The following is a 13190-nucleotide window of genomic DNA, read 5'->3' on the forward strand; positions in this document are numbered from 1 at the left end:
GGCAAATTCACTCCTCCCTTCTTGCAGTTATTCTTGCACAGAAGGGCTGGGGAACTGCAGGAAAGGAATGGGTCCTGAGTTTTCACCTCCGGCCCAACCGTGCTGTCGCTGACTGAAGCCAACCAAAGGAGGTGACATCCTTTACCAGAGTTTCCCTTACTGAATGTTTACTGTTTGAAAGCCTGGCTTTGGGTTCAAACTTGTTCCTGCCCTTATTATCTCACTTGAAAAAACCTTTACTAATTCTTTTCAAATAAAAGTGTCTGCTCTTCTGGTCGCCCATTCCGGACCCCTGGGCTCCTCAACTACTTGAAAGTTGACAAGTAAAAGTTTTGAGGGAATGGAAACTGCGAGTCCCGGAAAGGTGAGGAAAGAAGGAGGAGCTAAAGGGAAGAGGTGTGGCCACCAGAAGCACTCCTGTGTTCAGACAATTCACGTAATTTCCTCGTGAGCCAACTGGCGGCAGCTGGTCAGGGAGGACTGCCTCTGCCACAGGTTGGGACCAGCAGTAATGGGCACCCAGATGGAGAAAGTCAGTAGCCGTGTCAGTTGGGCATCTTTTTGGGGGCTTTCTTTGGGTATTACCAGTCTCCTTTTAGGAGTTCCAGGACCCCTCCTGGGGCATGTGGAGGATCACAGGCTACTGAGTTTAGGTACAATGTTGCAATTATTGTCTTCAGTTTTCAGTCACCAAAACGGATTATCAACTTTGTAACAAAACTAGTATGACTTATTTTAAAAATTTAACTAACCCTTTCTGAAAAAAGTGGGAAGGTGGGAGGGAAGAGCATTTTAATCCTGTTTTCAGTGACACCATGGCCCCCTAAAACACTGAGCCCTCTGCAATATAGTTCCCCTTACACTTAGCTCGAGCATAACAATGACCTGATGGCACACATTCTGAAACCTCTCCTACCTGTGGGAGAAAGACTTAGAATCCCAAGTTTTGTTTCTTAAATTAAAATAAATTTATGCTGCTGGTTTGAAACCATCCTGCAGATGGTTTCAGGTGGGTTGCAGAAAGCTTATGTTTAGTAAACCAAACTGTGACTGTGCTACAGGAGAAATGCACATTTCTTGCAGAAAGCATCTGTCTGGATAAACTAAAATAATAAAATTCCCAAGTCCCAGTGAAACTTTCGTCTTCCTGTACAGATGTGGGTGGCTTCACGAAACAGTGGCCAGGAACCCACAGGTGAGGACTGAATGAAGCAGCACGTCCTGGTACCTAGCTTCTCTGAGCAGTCTTGCTTCACGTGGACTACCACAACAGTTTAATTTGTACTCCTACATTCTGATATTTGCACGTTTAAAAACGTATCCTCTGGTTTGCTCTCCTGCATGTATTCAACATCTGAATTAAAATGAGTTTTCTTGGTCTCGTTAAGTATAACAGACCTCTCTGATTACCATAGGACAACCATTACCGCCAAAAGCCAGTGGTCCATTTGATTTTACGGACTTGCATGTCTGTGTGTGTGTGTGTGTGTGTGTGTGTGTGTGTGCGCGCACGCTCGCGCACGCACATGTGCACACACACACAATTTTTTTAAATCAAGAGAGATGGCAAAAAGGCACCAAACGAGGGAGCCTTGTTTCTATAGCTGGCAGGGTGGCAGCACCTTGCACTGTTTGGATTTGGGTGGAGTTATCGCCAAAGCAGGAAGAGCAGGTGTTGAGAAATTTCAGGAGCACTAGCTGATAGTCATCTAGCATCGTACCCGGTTGTTATTTTGACAGTGTTAGGACAGGGGACCATATAGCGTGGGCAGAGGGGTGGGGGGTGAGGAGGAAAGCTTTGCTATCAGACAGAGGCTGCCAGTCCTTACGGGACTGGGCTGAGAACAACAAGGTGCAATGAGAGGAATCAGAACAGAAAGAAAAGCATCTCTTTCCCCAGGGCCATGCCGAATTCCGCTCCATCCCCAGTTCCAGGCCTGCCATCCCGTCTTCAAGCCCCTTCTCGGCCGCTTTCTCAGTGACTCCAAGGCCGCAGTCCTCACCTGGCTGACGCCCCTACACTGCACTCTCCCTGCCTGCGGCCTCTGCTTTTCAGGGGGTCTGTGGGTGACAATTCCCCTTCTTTGCACCTGGTGATTCTCCCTATTAAATCAACAGCCCAGAAAGCCGCCCCAAGTGCTACAGGTAAGCCAGGCCAGATGAGAATAGCCAATGTTAACATGATCTGCGATGGCATGTCGTTGGGGGTGGGGCCAGTATTAATGTGATGAGGCAGCTAAACGCGACTGCCCTTGGGGCAGGTGCGGGGGAGAAGGAGTGGAGGGTCAAGTCAGCAGCTGCATCCAGAGTTCGTGTGGGAATGATCTTTCCACCACGTGATCAGTTCTAGCATGCTTAGACGGTTTCCACTGGCATGCAGAAGGATCAGCTGCTCTCAGTATCTTACCCTCATCCCTTCAAATCGTGACAAGGCTCTTAAGGGTCTCAAAGCTCTTAGGGTCCTAAGGGACTTTATGGCACCTAGTTCCGAGTAGCCCAGGGCATTAGCTATAAGGCTGACTAAAGAGACCTACACGGAAACAGAAGAGAAAAACAAAAACAAAAAAAGGAAACAAAAGAAAAAAAAAAAAAAGAAAGAAAACAGAGGTTCCAGAGTGTTAGAATAAAGCCCCTAGCACTGATTATACAGATTGGGCCCCCGCCCCCAGGAAGAGGAAGTGGGTAACACCAGCTGCCTACTTCAACTTGGACTCAAACGACCTGGAAGGAAAGGTGGTTGAGAGGCAGAAGAAAAAACACAAAGGGAAGAGAACGCGGAGAGAGGGCAGTAGAACAGACATACAAGTTGGCAAAGGGAAGAGGCTGAAGGGAGAGGGAGAATGAGGAAGTTCCATTGGAAGGAGAGGAGCCTGAACAGATGACAAAAACCTTACCCTCGCCCTTTATAGTCTCTGCAGGTCCCAGAAGTTCCCATTAAATTAAGCCAGACAAATTTAATGGTACCTATGGAAAAGAATACAGATAAATACACACACTCCACACAGGCTGCCCCCTCCTCAGCTCATTCACCATGGATTTCCAACAGGGACAAGCTCTCTTACTCCTGGTTGACAAGAGACCATTTGAAAATTGGATGCGTTACTACATCAACAAGGAAACGTATTCAGTAAGTACCACAGCTGACTTTGCAGTTCGCAACAAGAAAAGGACCAAAAGAAGAAACTTCTGGATGGAGGTTTGGCTCCATGGGAACTCACTTAAGTGATTCTCTCACTTTTAACTGCAACAATCCTTCCATCTTTTAACTATAACCATGACTCCTTCATGGCCACGAGACCTTGGGTGGGTCTGGACAACTGAATCCATATTTTCCCTTATAATCCCCATTCTCTCTCTCTCCAGAACAGCCCCAAAAGAACTGGCCTCAGGTCTGTCCTTTCCAGGACAATCTTCTATTACTCTCATCATCAGAGTAATAGCTGGAAGGGTTCTTGGAATAATTCTTTATTTATAGATGAGGAAATTGAGACCCATACACAAGAATTTGCCCAGTGTCACATTGGCAGTTCTGGAGCCAGGATTAAAGGTTCACATGCCTGATTCCCAGGCCAGAGCTCTTTCTCCCATGGATAGGTCACCTCCCTCACTGGCAGGTTGGATGGCAAAATCTCAATAGAGGATTACGGTATCTGAACAATTTGGGGTTGAATATGTTGCCATGCTGGGGAGAAGTAGTCTGGTCTCTAGGCCTAGAGTCACGGTCAAATTCTTTCCTGCTCTTCCACTGGCAAACTCACCTTATTCTACCAGAGGTCTCAGAACAGTTACCACACCGACCCTTAACTATACCTAGGGCTGCCTGGGCCTAACCGGAGAGAGATATGTAGCTCTTCAGGGGGCACCAGACCTGAAATACCTTTAGTTAGAATGTTGGGGCTCTGGCTTTCTTAGAGCAGTCTTTCCTTTATATTGCACCACAAATTCTGGGATCGGTTAAGATGTTTCCATCAACAATTCTTAAATTCCCTCTACTGGGAAGTGGTGATTACAGATCGGCTTGGCCTAAACTGGTATTTTAAAGCAACAATCCATAACTTAGTTTCATTTGTTGCTTTTTATCTCTAGCTGAGGGATTTACTTCTTTGATTCTGTATCTCTGAAATGTAAAAAAAAAAAAAAAAAAAGTTGCTTTAACTGAAGATATTTGTAATTAAGCAGCAGGCTGGCAGGGGTAGAAGTAGCAGGTCAATGACCTAGTGAGGGTCATGGGTGAGCAGGCTCGAAGGTTTCGGTTTTTAAAAGGGTTGTGAACCTTCAACTATGCCTGTCTTCATAACCCATTAGCGTAGGTCTCTTCTCTAGAGTCCTGGGCAGTATCCAAAGCAAATCTGGAATTAAATGCTGCCCTATTAGGCTACTCATGCTCTTTGAAGGGTAGATGGCTCAGAGGTCAAGTTGTTCAAAACAAGGGCCTCAAAATCCTTATCTAGAACACAGTAGTACCAACCAATCATTTTCCCTGCGTCCATCATTAACAGTAAGACTCTACATGGAGGTGTCTTTTGCCTACTATTGCCAAGTGCAGCCAACTCTTAACCCCAAAGAATCTATAGGTACATCTGAAAGTAAGTTACCTCAACCAAATACATGAGTTCAAAATACCTGAGTCAACTTCATCCTGTGAAACTATGCCAGGTAAAGACTGCAAAAAACTAAGTTTCATACAAGACAAGACAACCCAAGTTCTTCTCGGGGCGGGGGGCGGTGCGTAATTTATCTGATAATAAATAGGCCTACCTAAAGTGGGGGGAAGGGTGGAGGAGGTACAGATGCCCATTCAGAGGCTGGCTCTAAATGGTGCTGAGAGATAGTCTGCTGCTCAACTCACCAATCTGGCCAAGATCACCCAAGACAGGATCAGCAAGCATCCTATCTGGGTTATTCCTAAACAGTTAGGAGCAATTTTATAATCTGCTGAGTCTCCATGTTAAACTCTCACTGGACATAATCAGAACATTGTTTAGAATTAAGGAAAGAATCAAACCTGAAAAAAAAAAAAAAGGAGTTGAGGGGAAGTCAAAATCCAAGGTATCTGTGGCTTCAGGCATTGAAAAAAAGGGAGAGACACTGGGTGGCTTTTTCAAAATGATGTGAACATTTTCAAATGGAGAATGGTTTCAGTAGTCTGAATTCAGGATGAGGTGAATGGTCTCTGCACTTTCCCATCCCGGGAACCGATATGTGGCTAATCTCCGGATCTGATGTGGTAAATTTCCCTGGGAAAAGATGACAAAATTCTTTTCCAGGACAAGATCTCCAGTTCAGCCAAGGACCTGGGCAAAAGAAAATGTTGTCTCTGTTTGGGAATTCACCTGGCTTATAAACACAGAGAGTTAACCTTGGAAGTTGTCTAGATCATCCCCATGATCCTAAAAAGTGCTCTGAGCAGCTATAAAGGGCAACAAAGAAGAATGAAAATCCATTAGGGAAACAAACATGGTGATGAGCAACAGATTCAGACATCAAGTCACCGATGGATGAAATGGGAGGAAGAGAGTCTCAGAGATGCTCCAAAATTAGGACCTAAAATTTACACCTGCTGGATGTTCTAAGATGCCAAAGGCACTAGACATTTTGTCCAAAAGGACAGCAAACACTGACAGTTCCACATATCCAGGTGTCAGTCTAAGCCTTATTCTCCACCCACAACTCAAAAGTGGCCAACAGTGCAGCCACGGCATGGACTGGGGCTCCCCCCACCCCCAGCACACTCTGCTTCACACTGGTTGTGTACGTGTCCCATCTTTTCAGTTCTTTGAGAGAAGTGACCTTGTCTTCTACTCTCTGTATTCCCCCCCCCAATACCTGGCAGGAGGCTTTGTGTTGCGGATGCTCAATAGACATGAGACATGAAGAATAAATGCACTGCTCTGTCCCAGAGAAAACAGAAGGAAGGTCCTGGGAAAGCCCTGTTCCCGGAATGCTGGATTTCCGTAGCCTGGAATCAGGTCAGGGTGGCCCTGCAAGCCAGTGTGAGCTTCCCAGGGGCCGGGACTATGCCTGCCTGTCCCGTGACTCCCTATGGCTTCTGGGACAATTCCACACGGAGAATGGTATTTCATTTATGTCTGTCTACTAGTTACTGGTCCAGAGGTATTCTCAGGAGCCAGTGTCAGGTCTCATGGCAATGTAAGAATCCAGCAACTCCCCAAAGCTAGGGGGATTTAAGGATTATTGTCAGTTGGCTACATGCCTTTCTCATGTCTTTTGTTTCCCTGCCACCTAGTATAAAAAGTACTAAAAATATTTGCTAAATAAATAAATGGTGACATGCAGAATCGTTAATGCTTTTAGCAGCTTATTTGGGTACCAGAGGCATGTGGGATACTTGATTGATACTCACAAATTCTGGGGTTGCCCACCCCAGAGAGAAGAGGAATAGAGTAGTAGAGGTTAGGGTGAACAGGAGGCAGGTCATGGTAGGGAAGATCTGTTTCTGAATCACAGCTTTCCTAGGGCTGTTGGAAGTGTGGAAGTGGATGTATCTATCCGAGTTCTTGGAAGGTCCAGAAGATGAGGGGCTTCTAGGATTCCCACGGGTGTCCCACCTGATTCTAAGTGGTCCTGAGGAGTTACAGTGAAACGAAGACTCCAGAGCACTTCCCCTGTTCTGTAGAAAGAAAGCTGGCCCAGTGTCACTTTAGTACTCTGGGCCTTATCCCAAGCCCATTCCTTAGCTCCTAGAACTCAAGCTTTCCATCTGTGGGAGGTAGAGTCCCTTCCATCCAAGGTTGCTGAAACCTCTGGCTAGGAGGCTCTCTTGCTGGCAACTCTGGGGCGGTACCTCTCCGGTTCACTCGGACGGCAGACAGTGACCTCCTCACTTCATTTAGGGATCTTCCCAAAGGCTTGCTTTTTGAAATGGGGAATGTAGATAGGAGCATAGTGACAGCTCCTGGAAGGAGTCATTAAACCATGGAAGTTGCAGATGCTGTGTTGGGAAAGGAGTGCATGAACAGAGCAGAACGCCAGGTGCCTGTTACTTCCTTGCTGCGCTATGCTAGATCCCGGAGGCACTCTACACGTACGTAGTTCACCATACAGCCAATGAAACCCATATTCTAAATGTATCAACCCAGCCGCCAAACACTCCACTTTCTTGGCACTTCTCAGCCCTCAGAAGGAAGTGAAGTTTCCATAGGCCCTGCTCCTGAAATTCCCATTCATTCCCATTCAAATGCTGATTTGGCTGAAAGAAAAAAAGCTTTAGTGATTAGGCAGAATAAGAAACACTCATCATGGTTAGAAAACCCAATAAGGAACAAGTTGTGGTGGGGTGAGAAATAGTTTCAGGTGATGCAGCTTCCACCCTGAAAAATAACATGGCAGGTGAAGGCCGCCGAGCTGTGGAGATGGTCTCAAAACCTGGAGGAGAAAGGATTTGTTAAGAGTTTGATCACCTCTGTGGAAACGGCGATGTGTGGGAAGAGGGGGGGTTTGTTTCGGGGTGACTCCTCCTCGCCCTGACAGTCTGACTTGTTCAGATGAGTCTGGTATGAAGACTCGAGGTGGATGGGAGTGTCCCCGGGGACAGTCAGCAGGAGAGTCTACTTATATCCCACCACCGCCTCTGTCCCAGCAGCACCCACCTCGTCCTCTAAGCCCTCTCCTGGCAGCAGGAGGAGGACATCACACTGGCTTGGGGATAGAATCTTCCTGTTCCCAGCCTAATAACAAGGCTCTGACGCCAATGTTTCTTCCCAATCCTAATCTCTGAAACTTCTAGGCCAAACCACCAGAGTAAAGAGCTGCTGAGTTAGTCCCTGGAGCAAATGCAGGACTTCAGAGTCCCTTCCCAAAGTTACGATCTGAGTGCTCCAAAAGGAGCTGTAGTGCTCCATCTACATCTTGTCCTACACCCTGGGCCCCAGGCAACTCCAGCCATCAGAGGAAGGACAGTCCCTGTTTTTGCTTTCCTGCTGGCATGGGTGGGAAGTAGAAAGCAGGACACGTACAGCCACGATGAGGAAGTCCAGCCAGCACCAGGCATTGGTGAAGAACTTGACGAAGCCATAGGCTATCCACTTGAGCAACATCTCCAGGATGAAGATATAGGTGAAGACTTTGTCAGCGTACTCCAGGATGGTGCGTATGGTCTTTCTCTGCTCAATGTAGATGTCCTCGAAGGCCTGGAAGAGAGGCGGCAGCTGCCTATAGTGCCTAAAGGGAAACAAGCAACACGGAGGTACTGCCCCCCTCGGCAGCCCTCCCACCTGCGGTGGCCTGTCACCAGCTCCCTGTCTCTTTCTCTCTATCCCTTGCTACACATGGCTTTTCTCTTTAAAAAAGTGTTCTTGAGATGTAATTCACATACCTCACAATTCAGCTATTTAAAGTGTACAATGCCATAGCTATTAATACAATTCAGAGTCGTACATCCATCACCACAATTTTAGAATATTTTCATTACCCCCCAAAGAAACTCCACACAGCTAGAGAGCTGTCACCCTCTAGTCTCCCGATCTCCCCCTAGTCCTGGCAACCACTCATCTATCTTCTATCTCCACAGGTCTACTCCTTCTGGACATTTCGTATAAATGGAATCATATAATATGCAGTCCTTTGCGACTGGCTTCTTTAACTTAGAATAATATTTTCAAAGTTCATCCATATCGCAGCAGCCCTCAGCACTTCATTTTTCTTTTTATTGATGAATAATGTTCCAGTTGTGGCTATACCAACATTTTGTTTATCCTTCATCACTTGATGGACATTTGTGTTGTTTTTACTTTTTGGCTATTGTGAATAATGCTGCTATGAACATTTGTGTACAAGTTTTCATGTGGACGTGTTTTTATTCCCCTTGGGTATATACCTAGGAGTGGAATGGCTGGGTCATTGGTAACGCAAGTTTAATTTTTTTGAGGAATTGCCAAACTGTTTTCCAAAGAGGCCGGACCAGTTTACATCCCCACCAGCAGTAGATGATGGGTCCAATTTCCCCACATCCTTGTTAACACTTTATATATTTATAGGACAAAATTTTTTCTCCCTTCAGCCCCTGACACCACAGACACAGGTGGAGAGTTATAGGACTGGAAGACACCAGGTGAAGAGAATCTCAACACTCCTTTCTTTCTCTGGAACTCCCAAATGAGGGGATGAGCCTTTGTCATGTGAAGGTCTGAGCACTCGTGCGTGCAGCGCAGTGGACTGCAGAAGCTCTGTGCTGGGGGAGGAAATCCCTGAAGCATGGAAGAAAAAAAACTGGAGGTGGACAAAAGGTCCTGTGGCCTGTGGTGGCGGAGCCTGCTCTGAACAGTTCCAGAAGGAAGGACAGAGTCAGGCTGCCCGCAGACTCTTCTTCCAAAATGGAGGTACACGGACATCCAGGTTCACTGCTGGGCAGTGGGGACAGAAATCATGGGTCCACAGTCCTCAGGGTCTGGTACAAATAAATCCTCTCCGCTCAGTGGAAAAGCTATAGCTTCCATGTCACGTTTCCCCTTAGCTCCACCTGTAGAGATCCATCCTAGAACCCAACATATGTGAGCTGTCTGAGGCTGATCATCCTGTCACTGGGGGCTCTGATCCCCCTCTGAAATCTCCTCACCACCACATTCTAGTCTTTTCTTGGACATTTTAGCTGTGGCTTCACTTGACTTGAGTCTCATGCTACTACTGCACAGGGTCTTCATGTCCTGAGCCCAGTCTCCCCCGTTTTATTCACCTTTGACAAATAAAGACTGCCAAGGTAGCAGTAAAGAAAGTTCAATACATTTGTTTCACTGCTGCTTCTACTCTTTTTTGTAGAGACGGGGGAAGAGAAGAATCAAAGGGTGAGGCGTGTCCTCTCTTATTGTAGGTTTTCATTTACTATATTTGAAGAATAATGATGACAACAATAATAAAAGACCTTCCTCAATCCCTGGCCTCAGTCTGATCCTCCCTTTCTCAAGGGCAGGGCCTGCGCTGTCATCTTTGGGCCTCCACAGGCCTCAGGAGGTGCTGAGTGAATGCCTGTTGGTGCAATAAACGGCCCGGGGGCAGGCAGGATGGTCTGGCTCCCCTTCACTAGGGATGGAGGCTTTTTTGCCTCCTGCCCTAGTCCTGATGCTTTCCTGCATTCCTCACCACCCCGCACTCCCCACTGCTCACCGTCCTCTTCGCGCTCGGGCTCTTCTTCACCTCATGTCCCTTCCTGTCTCGGCTTCTCCTATTCTCCTACCTCACAAGTCAGAGAAACTCCTCAAGTCACTGGGGGATCTTTAACACTATATTTGGGGCTTCTCGTTATTGTTTGCTTCCAGATTAGGCTCTAATTCCACACCTCCATGAATGTGCCCACCTTCTTTAAAAGCATTTCAAAATCCAGCATTCTTTACTTTTCCCTTAATTAAAAGAAGGAAAATGTGTTGTGTCTCTAGTCCCTGCTGTCTTCGAATCTACTCAACTAGGAAGCGGCTCCCTCACAGCAGACCCTGTCCAGATCCCCTCAGTTATAATCCTGCTAAGAGATGAAAGTCAACACCAAGATAATTAGTCCCGTAGGGGAGGCGCCTGTGTGTTCAATGCCCTGTGTGCCTCACTGATTAACGAGAAGCACTTACAACCACGTGAATATAAATGACCTTGGTACCCGAGATCGGACTCTTAATATCTGCTAAGGCCACGGGTTCTCCAAGTCCAGCAGCGTATGAGGGGAGAGGGGGTGGAGGGGTACCACCTCCCTCCTATCCTGGGCAACTGAAAAGTCAAGAACTAGTGATTCAGGGTATTAGGCGAGAAAGGGAAGTTCATTTTAGAAAGTTGTTTTGAATGGGGCAAACGAAGCAGGGAAGATACTTGGTAATCTGTATTCTCTTCCTGATGAAAAGGGGGTCCTAGGCTTCAGAGGGATCGTGCTGAGTCTAAAGGTGAAGATTTGGACAAGTTTGAATTCTAATCCCAAAGGCTCAAAACGCCAGCTCGAAGCACTTTAGTAGATCATTATTCTTGGGTCTACAGTCAGGCTGTGTTCTCAGAGAAACTGGGCTTGGGCCCACCCGGTCTTTCCTGCTCTTCCCCTTCCCCAGCCAATGCCCCAGGGTTCTTTCCCCCGGACCTCACCAGGGCGCCACTGCTGAGCAGAATCATGAAGATGATGAAGGTCTCAAACCAATTGTGCTCCACGATGAGAAAGCAGGTTTTCCGCAGGATCCACCAAGACTTGCCCAGCCCTTCCTCAATGTTGACCTGGCAGCACTTGAACCTCTGGACACAACCTGGCACCAGCGGGAGAGGCAGGTCAGACTGTGGGACGTGCCCCGCCCAGATGTGCCCTCTCCTCCTTCTCCCAGGCCCCACCAGGTGCTGCCCCACCACACAGCCAGGAGTTCAGTGGCTGAATCAGAAGGTCTGACTCAGAAGTGGAGAGGGTGGCAGGGCTGAGGCTATGCTGCCAGGCTACCAGGGCAAGGCCCTCTGGCGTTGGGAAGATGTCCTATAAAGAAGCAGTGAGAAGGAGGAGAAAAGGGTAGTCAAGAGGCAGACACAGCCAAGACAGAAGAGGCCTTTCTAATGGAAATTTTGGGCTGATGTCAAGAAAAAAAGGACAAAGAAAAGCCTGAGAGTAAAAACTTGTGATAGCTAAGAATCAAATAGGGAAAACGGTATCAACCTCCCTCAGAATGATGAGGCGGGGAACAAAGTTCCTGAAGAGAGCCACTGAGCCCCCCTCCCCAGCCAACCACTGACCCTGGCAGAGATGTGTCTGTGAGCAGTGCAAGGGCTACATGCCACCCCCTCTCCTGGCCCCCTTTCACCTTCTGTGAAACAGGCATCTGGATCCAAGTATTCCTCAGGCTGTTCCACAGGGACTTCTTCTACTTCTGGTTTGATATCAATGGTGCTGCCTTCAGAGGAGCTAGTGTCATCCAGTTTCTAGGTATACAAGGAAAAGGGAGAGAAGCAACACTGCAGCAACATGTCCACTCTACACTGACTACTACGCTCCCTTGGTACAGATGATGTACCGGCTACAATTCTTGTTACAAATCCATGATCATCCAGTTCATCACAGGCAAATAATTACCACAGCGCCCTCAAAACTTCTGTCAGGATGGGGTACAACATTAAAGCCCACTCACAGATGACAGTGAGCTACCCTAAGCAGAAGGTGGGCTATAGATTGGTCTCAGTAATACAGCTCAGACAGATTAATGGCAGGGAAGTACTGGACGGTTTTCTCCAGCCTCTGGATCCAGATGATCCAGAAGCAATGGAGACAGATGTGGGAACACCTCAGGAATCTGGCTCATCTAGAATAATGATGGGGGGTGGGTAGGGTTGGTTCTCAAAGTTGAGAGTGGGCTCTGCCAGCCTCTCTCTGCCAGACCCACAGCTGAACCAATGCCTTGGGGCTGACAGAGTCGTTTGTTCTCACACAGGATCAAGACCGGTTTCTAGGCTAGGACCTTACATCTTTGCTGCCTTCAGGATCCGACTCGCTGCTAACGTCCTCGGTGTTGAGGTTCTCAAAATCAGACTCGCCTACCGCGATGGGCACCCTCACGGTCAGGTTGGGGTTGTTGATGAAGGACATGTGGTCCTCATCGATGATGTACTTCTCCACGCTGCTGCCGATGCCGCTGGTCGTGCCGTTGCCATTCTTCTGGAGGTCACCGTTCCGGTGGATGTCGGCGCCAGTGTGGTTGGCGATACAGTTGGCCTTCTTTTCGTACAGCTCGTCCAGAGGTTTCACCTCATCGGCCTCGCGCTGCTTGAAGTGGGCCTGCATGAAGGCGCGCACTTTCAGTTTGATCCAAGCCACGCCCTTCTTGATCCGGATCACTGAGATTTGTAGGTTGTTCATTTCCCCGTCATCATCTGTGGCTGCCAAGTTGTCAGCACTGAAGGAGCTCAGGAGCAAGGCCAGAAACAGGTTCAGCACCTGGACCAGGAGCATTAGGAAAAAGGAGAGTGAATGTAGAAGGGTATCGGGTAAAGGCATCCACTAAACTAGGGTTGCAAACTGGGAGCCCACAGACTTATGTGAAAGACTCAAGAGTTTCTGTTGTGTTTCATTTGACCCACGTAGTGTTTTAAATGTCACCAGGTGGGCATTTTGTTTGGTTTTGGTTGTCATACAAGGAGTTTAGTACCCCTTTTCTTGGTTCTTTTGTAGTGTTATATATATATATATATATATATATGTACTTCAAAACATACTGCTTTTCTTATAATCCGAG

At 47.5% G+C, this 13190-nt stretch overlaps 1 protein-coding gene across 1 annotated transcript in view; it reads right to left on the bottom strand.

Annotated features, from left to right (window-relative positions):
* Window positions 1-13190, bottom strand: part of SCN8A (sodium voltage-gated channel alpha subunit 8) — a 183234-nt gene that overhangs the window by 15144 nt on the left and 154900 nt on the right. Inside the window, exons 17-21 of the mRNA XM_060113425.1 lie at window positions 12422-12892; window positions 11766-11883; window positions 11071-11225; window positions 7977-8150; window positions 2408-2530 (exon numbers count right to left, since the gene is read on the bottom strand). Coding sequence (XP_059969408.1) covers window positions 2408-2530; window positions 7977-8150; window positions 11071-11225; window positions 11766-11883; window positions 12422-12892 — 1041 coding nt within the window. The remainder of the gene's footprint in view (window positions 1-2407; window positions 2531-7976; window positions 8151-11070; window positions 11226-11765; window positions 11884-12421; window positions 12893-13190) is intronic.

Source organism: Mesoplodon densirostris, chromosome 11 (genome assembly GCF_025265405.1).
Source record: "Mesoplodon densirostris isolate mMesDen1 chromosome 11, mMesDen1 primary haplotype, whole genome shotgun sequence".
Taxonomy (NCBI): Eukaryota; Metazoa; Chordata; class Mammalia; order Artiodactyla; family Ziphiidae; genus Mesoplodon; species Mesoplodon densirostris.